The 15,140-nt window shown below is 34.4% G+C and overlaps 2 protein-coding genes across 2 annotated transcripts; both read right to left on the bottom strand.

Annotated features, from left to right (window-relative positions):
* Positions 1-3,764: 3,764 nt before the first annotated feature.
* LOC142634277 (receptor-like protein EIX2) lies at positions 3,765-8,827 on the bottom strand. The gene is made up of 2 exons (XM_075808573.1): positions 5,933-8,827; positions 3,765-4,029 (listed from the first exon to the last, which is right to left on the bottom strand). Exon 1 carries the CDS (start codon positions 8,642-8,644, stop codon positions 5,936-5,938), a length of 2,709 nt encoding a protein of 902 aa, XP_075664688.1. The 5' UTR covers positions 8,645-8,827; the 3' UTR covers positions 3,765-4,029; positions 5,933-5,935.
* A 3,589-nt stretch (positions 8,828-12,416) lies between these two features.
* Positions 12,417-13,815, bottom strand: LOC142634649 (uncharacterized). Its single transcript, XM_075808940.1, has 4 exons — positions 13,255-13,815; positions 13,115-13,196; positions 12,647-12,995; positions 12,417-12,438 (listed from the first exon to the last, which is right to left on the bottom strand). Exons 1-4 carry the CDS (start codon positions 13,813-13,815, stop codon positions 12,417-12,419), a joined length of 1,014 nt encoding a protein of 337 aa, XP_075665055.1.
* Between the last annotated feature and the right edge of the window lie 1,325 nt (positions 13,816-15,140).

Genomic DNA, 15,140 nt, shown 5'->3' with positions numbered 1-15,140 from the left:
GTTTGCTTGATATTTGATGATAATTTTGTGATGGACTTAAGACCTTGGCTGGGGTGATTGGGTTTTCCTGGGTTTCTTTGTGGAGTAGAAAAGAGGGTTTTTTTTTTTTTTTTTTTTAAGGAGATTTTCCTTTGGTTTTCTTGGCTATCAAACACTACAGGGAGGGGATGAAATTTTTACATAGCTTTTCCTTTTGATTTTTGTGGCTTTTGCATTTTTTATTTTTTTATTTTTTATAAAGGGGGCCAGGAAGAAGATGAATCTTGGGTAGGAGATGAATTTTATGGTCTACGTGATTTCCTTACTACAAATTTGTCCATAGTACTGGCAAGAGAATAAAAGATATACTATAAATTCATTTGGCATATTGTTTCTTAATACAATGAACATACTAATTATTATTGTTAAGATTAAATTTTGGAAATCATTTATTGTTTCTAAATAAAATAAACATATTAATCATTGTTGTTAAGTAAACTTTAATTATTATTACTTAGAATAATTTTATCTGTTAGTGTATCTTTACTCTTTACAATTATTTTATTTAACAACTCAACTCAACTTTGTGATTTGCGGAAGTCTAAAGAAAGTACACATGATGCTCTCTTTGAAAGAACAAAAACTAAATTGTTAGTTTCTAGTAGTAAACCTCGAATCTACAAGAGGTCCCTTAAATCCACAAAGTGACAGATTTAGAATACACTAGAGAAAACCAGTAGACAAATTCTGAATTTTAATTAATAATAATTTGAATTGCTTTTGGAGGCTAGAAATCCAGGGTGGCTAGAAAACCTAACGCAACTAGGAAAACCTATAAAGATTAGGAAAGCCCCCAAAAAACCTTAATTCGCGCTAATCATGAGATTAGGTGGCAAAATACTAAATTTTACCAAAAATAGAAAAATCGAGTTATATGCAAAATTGTAAACTATATACCTTAGAGGTCGTTCCAAAACATGTGAGACTTTATTCTGACTTTTGAGGATAAGATTATTGAAGAAACAAATATTACTAAAAACGGTAAAATCATTGTTTTCAAGGCATTAACGATGAATTCACCAAAATTAAGGCACGCCTAGTGGCAAAGTAGCGACTCTTGATCAAAAGGCCACTTTCCTTCGGCTTGCCAAATTTCAAGCAATATTGACTCTAAGCCTGATGATTTCTAATAGTAAACTACAGATCTTAAGAGTCGTTCCAAAATAAGTGAGACTTTATTCTAATTTTTGAGCAAAAGGTTATTGAAGAAACAAATATTACTAAAAATGGTAAAATTATTGTTTTTGAGGCATTGACGGACGAATTTACCAAAATTAAGATACATCTCATGGAAAAACAACTACTCTTGATCAGAAGACCATTTTCCTTTAGCTTGCCAAATTTCAAGCGCAAATCTGATTATGAGCTCGATGATTTCTAATAGTGGCTTTTTGCCTTGCGCCCTTCCAGGGGTCATTACTGTCTGTTCTACATCACTTTGACAACTATTGGTCTTTGTAATTGCATTAAGAAATTTTTTGTTATGTTAATTTTTTTTTTTTTGTCTTCATTCAATCACTTACCTATCCCATGTCCCCTGTCTATTTTATTTATCTATTTTAAGAATCACCCATTAACTAATTGTTTAATTATCTTTTAGCATTAACATTTGCTACCCACTAACTGAGTGGCCCACACCCCTAGTCCCCACTCAACAAATAACAAATTAAAGCATATTTAGATTCAGCCACTCCACTCACAAATTTAGTCAAAATAATAAATAAATTATAATTTTATTTGCAATTATAGATTGATTAAGTTTGTAAGTCAAAGTAAAGAAGACATAAGTAATTTTTTGTCAAATTTGTTAAGATCTAGATGAGCTTTTTTTGAACTTTAGTATATATATTAAAATAAAAAAAAATTGTACCTTTGATGTTGGGCTTACTTTTTTCCCCCCATATATTTTAGATCAATTTGGTTTGTTGTTGGGCTTTTTTTTTTGTATTTAAAAAGACCAAAATATTGTCAAAGTGATCTTATTCAAGCTTATTTCAGTTGGACTCAAAAAAGAATCGAGGGTCAAAGGTTTCAAATTTTATTTTACGGGGTCAAAACAAAATTATTTTAAATATATATATATATATATATATATATATATTTATTTATTTGGCCAACTTAGGGAATTCATTTAAACCCCTTCACCTTAACTTAGAGCTGCCCCTTGAATGCTACATGGAGGAGATGAAACTTTTTATATGGCTTTCCCTTTTGATTTTTGTGGCTTTTGTTTATTATTTTCTCAGCTACCAAACACAACGTAGCAAAGTAATTACATTTTTTATTAAATTTTATTTTAAGGAAAAGAACCAAAGAAAAACATTGCTTGTGTTGTTGATTTATTTTTTAATAAAAAAGTGAGGAAAATTCAATAAAATTCAAAGAATCAATCTTTGGGGTCCATAAATGGACTATTCAAAATTTTAAGATTTGGACAAGCAAAGAAAAAGAAAATGGAGAGAGAGAGAGAGAGAGATCTAAGTTTAGAATTTGTTTTGAGAAAACATTGTTATTAATGGAAGGCATGTAACATGTTTTGTGTTGAAGGATTAAATTGGTCATTTCTAAAAAGTTTTGGATCTGCTTAACATTACCCCCAAACATCAAGGATTAAACTGGTCATCTCTCTCTCTCTTAATTGTCTTTTTTCTGAGATTTAAGATCAATAGATTACTAATTTTTGTTATTGGGCTTACTATATTTTTTTTCCAAGTTTTAGATTAAATTAGTTTGTTGTTGGGTTTTTTCCTTTTTTTATTTTTTTTTATTTTTACGTCAATATTAAGGCTGGAGTTAAATTAATTTGTTGTTGAGGTTTTTTAGGAGGTTCAAAATTTTAATTGAGGGTAGTGATAACAATATATATATATATATATATATATATATATATATATAAAAGTATTATAAAAAAAAAAAAAATTGTCCAGCGTTCAATTGAACCTCTCGGGAGTCAATGTGGCGTTGCCACTTAAGCAAGATACTTGCTTTAGGTACCTTTTGGTAAGGCCTAAAAACCCATCTTACAAATTGAATTGGTGTAATTATACTCCCCTTTCTTGAGGTTTGAAGAAATGACACTCCACCCCAAACATAAAACAAAAAAACACCGCCCTTTCTTAAGATTTTAATAAATTGACCCTTTCCCCCCCCCCCCCCCCCCCTTTTAGTTTATATTAGTAATGAATGACTCTAAATTTTTATAAGAATCTCTTTACAAAAGTTTAACTATGGTTAGTAAGAAAAAAATTGATAAATTATTTTAACCATGCATCACTTCCACTACCTCACACTTGTGAAAGGAAAATCTCTCCATAATCCGTTGAAAATAATAATAATAATGATAATAATAATAAGCAAAATTCATACTTAATATTTTAAAATATGTTTTAATTAAAAATTTAAAACAACGAATTTTGACTATGAAATAAGATAATTTTTAAACACTACCCTTAAATAAAGGGCATATTAGTATACAACATTTTTAACATTAATTTAACAAAATTTGGTCAATCGGATATCAAGAGAGGAAAATGTTTTTTCTTTTTGAGTTTGAGGTGGAGTCTTAATTCACCAACCGTTAAAGGAGGGGAGTGTAATTCTCCCACTTGGATTTAATGAGACTACTCCATTTTTTGTAAGATCAAAGTTGCAAACGTCAAATTTCCTATAGAAATGGAAAGTACCTCAGGCTTTACATCGACCCTGGAACATGACCAAGAGAAATTGGCAACCAAATCATAGATAGAATTCAAAGCAAACTACAAAGTTGGAAAGGAAGGTTACTCTCACAAGCAAGCACACAAACCCTAATCAAATTAGGTATACAAACTAATTGTTTTGTAGTATAAATTATCAAATTCACCATTGTAATTAGTCTCCAATGGCATTTTCACACTAAAGTCCAATAATATGAATGCTACGAGGACATTCCACGTGACAATCTTGACGCAAGCATCCTCCATCTAGAATCTTATATCTTTTTTCTTAAACCTGCATGTCAACAATTTTAAGTGAGAAAGTTTTCAGTCAGTAACCTAAAGTAAAAGGCACATTTGCGCAAAATCTATGCAACCTAACTCACTAATTTATGAAAGGAAAACCAAACCCGAGCCTAAAATCACATTTTGACTAGAAAGACCAAGAATCCTCTCATTTTTATAACAAAGAGAACACAAAGAAAATACAATTCTTTTAACTGCAAAAGAATTGGAGACCAACTATTACCAAATCTGATGGGAAAGAAGAAGAATATCAAGCTCAAAGACCCATAAATGAGAAAATGAATGGGCAAATAAATGGTGAATTTTAATGCCAAAATTGAAAAAAATGAAGTACTCAATAACATCATAAGAAAAAACTCTCAAGTACAAAGTATATTTTATGCCAAAGTACACAGTGAAGAAACTATGTAATTGTTAAAATTATGATTTAGTGATTATAATTTATTATATGGTATCAGGGCAGAAAATCTTGAGTTTGATCTCCGTAGTTTCTACTATGCCTTCCATTTAAATGTTTAAAAAATCTCACGTGTCGAGTTTTTGGAAGAATTGATAATTTATTAGTAATGATTGGGAGAATCAGTGATGATAGTTAACAATACACACACACATCTAGAAAGAAATGAAAGGTTGATAAAAAAAAATAAAAAAAAAGTAGACAGAAATGAAAGCTGCAAAATACCCTAATACACAAAGAGTAGCGAAAACTAAGAGATGGAGGAGCAAAATAATTTAAATCTAAAAGGTGAGACAGTAACTAGCTTATCAACCTAAATTTTGATAATCTTCCCTGAATTATCTCAATTATGAATATTTTGGCAAAGCATGTGACCAAAGAAACTTCCTAAGAAAAACAAGAATTGTGTCTTTCCAAACACAGAGAGGCTGAGTAAATGCTTGAACAATTTATGCTCAACTATCAGCTTGAAATTGTTTTCCTAGTGGTCGGGAAAAACTTAACATTGATTATTGTTCGCAGGGTAGCATTGGTATACGGTATGCCAAGGAATGAAGGTCTTTAAAGGATGAAGCAACATTAAGGACGTAACAGACAAACTTTTAATATTCGGCACAGACAGTAGAATTACACAAAAGATCTTCGAGTACTTGTGCTGGCTTGACCTTGTTCTAAATGACTAGCAGCATATAGTTATACACTTCGTATGCAAGAATTGTAAATGTTAAATTACCGATTTTCCCAAAACTTTACTTTTATGAAATAGTGAATTTAATTACTTAACCATAATTTTAATGCTTCACTTCACGTGTGGGCCTAAACTCACTTTTAATGAATGAAACTCAAAACACATGAAATTTTTAACATTTGGAATGAGAGGTAGAGCAAAGTCAGAGGTTGAACTCAGGATATGCTGTCCTGATACTATATTAAATTACCAAAAGTATCCATTGATTTGGTAGGTTGTTAGGCTGAACCACATTTGTTTTTTCTTTTCTTTTTTCCAAGCTTTTGCTTCCACATCTTTTACATTTTTCAATTGTTCTCTTTCATTTTCACAGTTTATTCATATGTAGATTTCTTTTGCAAGTAATTCTTTTTGGCATGAACTAGTGCCACCCCTTAAAGTACACGCACTGACATGCAATCATCAATAATAGGGAAATGAGTATGAGCAGCATGACTTCATCAGTTCAAAATGCGCCAATATTAAGGAAGTCACGTTAATCCCACCTCTTTGATTTACATTAGTAAATTACCTATTGAAAATTGAAGCTTACGACATGTGAGGTGAGGAATCATGTTTTGCATTGTGTTAAAAAGAAGAAAGAAAAAAAAAAAAAAACCTTACAGCACATATTTGAAGTATTATGTAGGTGACTACCACATCAACATGAACAAACCAAAATTAAGTACATAATGATTGAAGCAATACCTTTTAGCTAGATGCCTTCCATTTGCTAAGGTTGCAGCTGCAAAGCTTTTCCAGTAACCAATCCTTTGTGCCATCTAAAAATCTGAAATAAGTATGCCTCCACGTCCTATTGAAGAAGAGAGCTCCACAAACTGCCCAAAAGCTAGCTATGAATCCAACTGCCATACTTATATAGAAGCTGGAAATTTCAGAGTCGTCATCAGTTTTGCCAATTCGGGATCTATTCAAAGATTCTTCCTCTATAGTGCATTTTTTTGGAAGAGGATCACCACAAAGTTGAGGATTGCCAATGTATCTAGCTGCATCAAAAGATTGAAGTTGAGTGCTTGAAGGAATTCTGCCAGATAAGTTGTTGTATGACAAGTCCAAGTAACTCAGAAATGTCAAATTAGACATGCTTGGAGGAATTTCCCCCGATAGATTATTCCGTGAGAGATCAACTGATTCTAACTGTTTCATACTCCCAAATTTTTCTGGTATGTTTCCCATCAAATGATTTTCAGATAAGTTCAGAAAATTTAATTCAAAAAGAACTGAAATTTCAGTAGGGATTGATCCATTCAAGTTGTTGCATGAAAGATCTATGCTCTTAACAAATGCAAGGTTCTTCTCATATTCTAATTTATGCCCTTTGGGAACCAACATAAGGTTATTACCGTCGTATACAAAATCATAATCAAATCCAAACTTGCCATATGAAAATGTTACAATATCAGGATCTGGAAATGCCATAGCACTAATATTTTTCAAGCATTTTGGTATGGGTCCTGAGAGGCTATTATTGGCTAGATCCAAAACTCTAAGATGAGTAAGTTGGCATATTTGTTGAGGTATATGGCCCTTGAATTCATTTGATCTTAACCTGAAAATTAAAAGACTTGTCATCTCTCCAATCCAAAGTGGTATGGTCCCCAACAAATGATTTTCACCCATATCAATGAACTCTATCTGTAAGCAGTTTTTCAATGAAGAGGGAATTTCTCCAGAGATGGTATTGTTCTGTAAACGCAAAGATATGAGATTAGCTAAAGACCCCATGGAGTTAGGAATTCTGCCTATTAAGCTATTACTCCCCAAGTTTAAATGCTTCAAAGACTCCCAATACCTCCAACAATGAGAAAGTTCTCCAAATAAGTGATTGTTTGATGCATCCAAAACCTCTAATTCATTTTCTCTGTTCTTCTTTTGGCACATGAAAGTGGAAATTGGTCCAGAAAGTAAGTTGTCAGCAATATTGAGCTCTTTGACATTTGCAGATATTTGTGGCATTTGACCCTTGAACTGATTGGATCTTAGATTTAAGACTGAAGAATTTAGCAAAACATCTGATACATCCCCTTCTATGTGGTTGTTAGAAAGATTGATAGTTTCAATGTTTGAAGTCCAATTCCAAAACCAACTTGGAACCTTGTCTGAAATTTCCGTCTTAGACATGTCTAAAACTCTTAGGAATCTTTGTGTTTGTAACCATGTAGGAAACTTGGGACCCACCTTGCAGGAGCTCATCAGGGCTTCTGTAAGTTGAAAAGGAGGAACCCAATTGGAATTCACATTTAAGAACAAATGTGCATTGTGAGATATACCCAATTCCTTTAAATGCAACAGCTTGGAGAAATGCTCTTCACCTAGTGTGCCTGTTAAGGAATTATCGTAGATACCCAATGACACTAGACTTGAGAGAAGCCCAAGACTCTTTGGAACGGTGCCATTCAACTTATTATGGTGGAGAAATAATATTTCCATAGAAGATAAATTCCCAATAGATGAAGGAATAGATCCACTTATAGAATTATCATTGAGATCAAGAAATCTTAGATGTTGAATTTGGCCTATAGACTCTGGAATCGTTCCAGTAAGCTGATAATTGTCATCCAATATTAGATATTCTAATTTCTGATAATTGAATATGCTAGGCGGTATCTCGCCTTTTAGAGAAGCGCTGTCCAGTTCAAGCGCTGAGAGGCTTGTACTGAGATTAGAGAACCAATTTGGTATCTCATGATTGAAATTATTAGAGGAGAGATCAAGGGAAGTAACAGACGTGAAATTGACAAATCCAAGAGATGGGTTCAGACTATTAAGTTGACAACCTGACAAGCGTAGCTCCGAAAGAGATGGGAACTTACTCATTATTTGAACCCAATCATCTTCTCTGTGAAGGTCGGCTGAGCTCAGGATAAGGTATTGAATGGCAGAGAGACCAGACATCCAACGAAGGTTATCTACATAGATGCCAGGATTATATTCTAGAGATAGATATCGAAGGCTTGAAAGGTTACCAAGTTGATGAGGAATGAGTCCACAGAAGTTAGCCCCCGAGAGGTCAAGATGTGTCAGACTGCCCATTGAACCAAGGAAACTTGGAATACGGGTACAATTAAAATTATTGTGACTCAAATCCAAGTAATTCAAATGTTCTAGTTCTAGCAACGAAGAACTAACCTCACCACCTGCCGAGTTTACTGATAACTCTGTGACTTGACCAGTTTTGTTGTCGCAGTGAACTCCTTCCCATCTACAACAATCTTCATGATCTGACCAGGATGAGAGTACATTTTCAGGATCAGTGAGACCTCGTTTGAGGCTTAGAAGTGCTTGTTTCTCCTTCTCGTTGCAAAAAACATTTGACTCTGCTTTAAAAAAGCTTAAACTGACAGTAGAGGCAAAGAACCATAGTAAGAAAATCAAATGAGATGCAAGAGAGGCACCCATTACAAATAAAAAATGGAGGAAGAGTTTAGGTTGAAAGAGAAGTTTGAAGGTACATAGCAAATTGGAGATTGTTAGCTCTTGATAATAAAGGCTTTAAACCTAACGCAAGACAAAAGTCTGAAGGCTGATTCATCCCAAAAGAAAAGTTGAATTTATGACTTTGACTTGCACCCATTGGAAACGCTTTTGCGGGTGCAATTGTCTAAATTGGCAATTGGGTGCCATCCAGCGGCATGACATTAACATCTTAGTTTGCCCGCAAACTATTTGATAATTGCGTTAAGCATATTGTATATGTATTTGTTCCAACCTTTCACATTCTTTGTTGACGATATCTCCTCTTTCTCTTTCTCTTTCTCTTTCTTTTTCTTTTTCTTTTTCTTTTTCATTTTGTCTTTTGTCTTTTCTTTAGGGTCTGGTTATCGGATCCCTCTGTTACATTTGTTAATGAATCATTTAAAAATTTTAATACCATTTTTATGAAAAATATAAAAAATTATCAAAAAATTTTATTTTTTTGTTTTGTTTTGATTTTTTTTTTTACATTCCCATAAAAAATTTAAAATTATTTGGAAAAATAACACTTTACCTCTTGAAGTATAGCATCTTTTACACTTACTTCCATAAATTATGAGAATGCACATCTTATCATTTTAAATTATACTTTTTTTTACACTTACTCCTTAAACTATTTGCCCGTTTGGATCCAGCGTTTTGCTGGCTGCGTTTTCCTTTTTTTTTTGTTTCTGCTGCGGGGGTGCGCATATTGTGCGCGTACTGTGCGCACTGTTCACACACTTTTTCAGCAATTTTTTTTATTAAAAATGAGTCCCGCAACACTATTCACATATTTAAAAATTATTTTACTACAGTGTTTTAGTTTTCAGTAATAAGTTCTATCCAAACGGGCCCTATAAAAATATACACTTACTTCTCTAAATTATTATCTATGAATGGGTTGCCAAGTATTACTAGTTAATTTAGGGGAACAAATGTTACATGAGTAATAATTTAGGAGGTCAATATATCTTCTCATAATTTATGCAAATATATATATAAATAAAAGTATAGTTTAGAAAGATAAAGTGTAATTTTTCCAAAATATTTTTTAATTAAATGCCATAACCAAAATTCTTATCTTTATTATTTTACACACTAGTACCTACGAGTTTGAGTGTCCAAACTCTGAAGCGAGCTAGATAGTGGTAAAGTGGCCTCACCAAAGCTTTATGGACGGAATTAATGCCATGTCCTAAGTTTTCCAACCCCTGGTTTCTATTCTTCTTTTTCTATTTAGGGAGTAAAATTCAAATTCTGTAACGTTAGGATGTAAAATTCAAATACTTTCAAACTTCAGGAGGTAAAATTCAAATTTTAAAACTCCAGGGTATAAAATCCAATCACCTCTAAAATTTAAAGATGTAATTTGCAATTTACCCTAAAAACTACCTCTAAACATAATTTATTTACTTCTTACCCACATCTTCAGCAATTTCTCTAAACAAAATCCAATGCCATACACCACTGTCCTTGGTAGCAGACGGCTAAGATCCATTCGAAATAATGCTGGATACGTCACTGAAATCTCAAAATTATCACCGGACAAAATGCACCCCAACTAATAGAAACTAGCGAGCGGTAAGGACAAAAAAACAAAGATGATAAGATTCAAAAGGCACACCTCATCTCACCTCCCACTCAAAAGCCTCACTAGGACACATACAATATTTTTGTTTTCTCATTCTTTTTATGCTTTAGCTTTGTTGCCTTGTAAGGAACGGAGTGGGCTTAATTATTTTTCTGGTTTATTTTCATGGAAAGCTTGTAGAACCCACTTGAGATTTTTTTTTTTAAAAAAAAAAAAAAAAAAATTTAAAAAGCTCTCAAATGGAAACTGGGTCGAGCTCAGCATCCCCAAACAAGGCGGAGAGAGCAAAGGCCAAAGGGTGGTGCTACCATTTCCAAGAGAGAGGGGAAAATTTCGGTTAAGTAGGTTTGTGATTTGTGTTGCTAGCAACACTTTCTCATTCTTGTGGCGTCTCTATTCCCAACGGGTCTTTACTTGTATGCTTGGGGGGTTTACGGAGAGATTGCTAAAGGTGTGGGCAACTAAGAAATAAGAGTAATGCTTAGCGCTACAAAAAATTTCACAATTTTTACGGTAGCTCACCACGTACATGGCGAAAAATTAATGATATTTAGTACTCTCTAGTTTGTACCATATGGGATACTAAAATTACTTTTGCATCATAGATTATATGCCGAATATTTGTGGCTAAAATCCAATAAATTGTTTAGATTTTTAGAAAGGACAAATGTTATCAGAATCTATGAATACAAAATCTCAATTGTTTGTCAATATTTGAACTTATGGTCATCTTTATGTTTATGATGGACCTACCATTTTTGTGCATTTGTGTATATATATATCATTGTTATTAATACCGTTTCGGACCCCGTTTCGGTTTGTCTAGTGGAATGGAATATTTCGGTACCGGCCAATTTCGGCGTACCGTTTTAAGGTGTTTCGGGTTCCTAAAAATTAAATTATATATATTCTTGTAAAACATAAAATTGTCAATTCTAATAAATAAATAACTAAATTTCAAATAATACAAATCATTTAGTCTTAACTCTTAAGTCTTAAACATCAATATAACATCTATTTAACATCACACAATAAAAAGATTTAGAAGACAATAACTAAATATCAAATAATACAAAACATTTAGTCTTAACTCTTATGTCTTAAACTTCAATACAACATCAAATAATAAGAAGATTTATAACAAGTCATTACTCATTACATAAGCCCATAATAATTAATAACTAATAAGCCAACAAAATTTATAACATAATATTAGCCATCAAATAATAAATTTTTTTTTTTTTTCCATAGGCCAAATCAAGTACCGGCCGGAATTCACATCTCGGCCGGAATTGGCCGGAATGGCCGGAATGGACCGGAATGGCCCGAAATTTGGCCCGAGGTGGAACGTTAAGTATCTCGGTACCGGTTTGCATACCGGAACGAAAAATTCCGGCCGTTCCGGCCGGAACGGAACGGAATCAATAACAATGATATATATATTCACTTGTGATTTGAGGCATTGCAAATAGTTTGGTCAAACTTGCTATAACAAATATTGAAATACTTATTTGATATTCAAGTAGACAACATAATTATTTAAAGAATAAGAAAGAGAAAAAAAAAAATGTAGAAATTCCTTGAGTTTTGCCAAGAGGAAATGAAACGTGGATCCAATTTGATTTGAGAAACAAGAATATATAAAATAATGGGTGTTGAGGTTAGATTTCCATTTTTTTTAAAGTGATTGTATATTTTCTTTGATCATACAACTCCATTAGTTTACAGTGTACAGGAGGGCTGAATTAAGACTTGAAAAAAGAGTAGAATTGTTGGTTTGATTAGTTGGGATTACGAAGATTTATAAATAAGTGAAGAGGGGTGTTAAATGCTAAATGATGAGTTAGAAGTTGATTTAATTTTCTTTAAAAAAAATTAGAATTGATCAAAGAAGAAGTCAAATGATAGAACCTCGTGCTATTCGAAAGCTTGAAGGTATCCATGGTAGATGATTGAAGTGTCCAAAATTTGATGTCTTTAATTTTTGAAGATGCAGTTAGTACTAAACTAAACAGTTTCACATTGTCAGCTTCTGACGTAGGACAACCACAATATTCCAATAGAAAAGAAAAATAATAAAATAAACCCTAGGAGTCAGCACCTAAGGGTTGCTTGGAGTCAGCACTAAGCAAACTGGAGTTGGCACCTGTGTAAAAGAAAACACATGTTTTCAATAATTTTCAAAAGCTGTCTTACAATAATCAGAAAAGTGTTTAAATAGCTAACAACAAAATGCATAAAGAAACCCTAATTATTAAATGCTCAGGCTTGCTTAATCTCAAGCCCAATATCTAATAGGCTCCATCCATAATGCCACAGGTTGGGCCGTCTTCTTTTTGCTCTTCCTCCCATACATGTGTATAATTGGGGGCCTGTATCTTGTGTCTGCACCAACTCCCCCCGAGTGAGAAGAACTCGACCCCGTCGAGTGGAAAGTTGAAGAGCTCTGATAGTACTCTAGTAAGTCAGGATCCAGTCGCTGTAGCTCATCTCTAGTAATCCATGTGCAATCAGAATCTGGTTGCCCGCGCCACCGAACTAGGAAACAGTGAACTCCTCCATCCGTGGTAGAAACAATCTGCTCATCTAAAATAGCATCAATAGATTCTTTATGTGTATAGGGCAAATTTAAGGGTAAAAGGGTAGGCATAGAGGCATCAATAGGATCAAGCAAAGGCTCATCAAAAGGAGTATCAGGAATAGCTATAGGGTTTTTATAAGCAATTAGATCCTCAATATTAAAGGAGGAGCTAATATCATAATCATGAGGAAGGTCAATGACATATGCATTGGGCCCATTCGTTTCAATACCTTGAATGGACCGGCACTATGAGCCTGCAATTTCTTAACGGTCTCAGAGGGAAACCGTTTAGGTCGAATCCGAATCATGACATAATCTCCTACCTGAAACTGCATGACGTCGATGAGTATCAGCATGAATTTTATATTGAGAATTACTTGCCTGAATTTTTTTGTGAATCTCAGTATGCAAATCATGAACATGTCGTGCAAATGCCTTAGCAGATTCAGAAATCCTAACATGTGGGGACATGGGCAAAAGATCTAAGGGCTTCCTAGGTGTATATCCATGCACAACCTCAAAAGGACTAACACCTATAGACCTATTGATAGAGCTATTATATGCAAGTTGGGCTATAGGAAGAATTGAATCCCAATTCCGATTGGCTTCACCCACTAGACACCGAAGGAGGTTCCCTAGACTACGATTAACTACCTCAATTTGACCATCAGTTTGAGGATGAAATTTCGTGAAAAAGGTGCCTACTAAATGCCACAAGGTCTTCCAAAAATAACTCATGAAGCGAACATCCCTATCAGACACTATGGTTTTGGGAAGACCATAAAGCTTGACAATCTCATCAAAGTAAAGCTTTGCAATCTTAGAAGCATCAGAAGTCTTAGAACATGGTAGGAAATGAGCCATCTTAAAGAAGCGATCAACAACTACTAGGATAGAATCATGCTTCCTAAAGGTGCGGGGTAAACCTAGCACAAAGTCCATACTCACATCTTGCCATGGGCGATCTGGCACAGGTAAAGGCGTGTACAGACCAGTATTTTACTTGCGATGTTTGGCTAGTTGACATGTACGACATTGACCAACTATCTTGGCAACGCCCCTCTTAAGACCAGGCCAATAGAATTGACGTTCCACTTCTTCAATTGTCTTGTCTCGGCCAAAATGACCTGCAAGGCCTCCTGCATGTATCTCCCAAACTAGGAAATCTCTCACTGATGATCAAGGGAAACACAACTTGTTGGCTTTGAACAAGTAACCATCTTGAAGGGTATAATCATCTAAGACTGGCCGTGAGGCATTACTTAGGCTAGTGTAGAGCTCCCCAAAATCTAGGCATGACTGATAATCATCCTTGAGTCGTTCAAACCCAGACCTTAACACTCATGAATGATAGCAAAGACACTCTTCGACTCAGTGCATCAGCAGCCTTATTCTTAACTCCTGCCCTATGTTTCACCACAAAGTAGTAGCGTTGCAGAAATTCAACCCAACTACCGTGCCTAAAATTCAGCTTCTTTTGGGAATTGAGATAGCGCAAAACTTCATGGTCAGAGTAGACAATAAACACTCGAGACAACAGGTAATGGCGTCAATGCCAAAGAGCTCGCACAATGTCATAAAATTCTTTGTCATATATGGAGTACTTTTGCTTAGCATCATTCAACTTATCACTAAAATAGGCAATTGGGTGGCGCTCTTGACTAAGTACTCCCCCTATGCCAATACCTAAGGCATCACATTCCACTTCAAAAGGCTTGGTGAAATCAGGGAGATGCATGACAAGTGCCTCAGTCATCTTTTGTTTCACCTCATTGAAGGCCTTAGTAGCAGCTTTTGTCCAAATAAACTCCCCATGTTTCAAGCAGTCAGTGATGGGGGACATAAAGGTACTAAACCCTTTGATGAATCGGCGATAACAGGAAGCGAGCCCATGAAAGCTTCGAATCTCATTTATATTTTTGGGCTCGGGCCAATCCATAATTGCTTGAGCCTTCTGAGGGTCTGCAGAAACTCCTTCAGATGACACTATGAAACCTAGGAAGACAACTTTATTGGTAAAGAAAGAGCACTTCTTGAGGTTACCATATAACTATCATTCCTAAGGGTTGTACGAACTTGAGTTAGGTGGTCTAAGTGTTGCTCCCTGGACTTACTATAGATGAGGATGTCATCAAAGTACATAACCAGGAATTTCCTCATAAAAGGCTTAAGCACTTGAGTTATCACTCTCATAAAGGTACTAAGAGCATTGGACAATCCAAAAGGCATAACCATCCACTCATATAAACCATCTTTCGTCTTGAAGG

Source organism: Castanea sativa, chromosome 5, assembly GCF_040712315.1.
Source record: "Castanea sativa cultivar Marrone di Chiusa Pesio chromosome 5, ASM4071231v1".
Lineage (NCBI taxonomy): Eukaryota > Viridiplantae > Streptophyta > Magnoliopsida > Fagales > Fagaceae > Castanea > Castanea sativa.
This window is presented reverse-complemented; position numbering and strand designations above follow the sequence as displayed.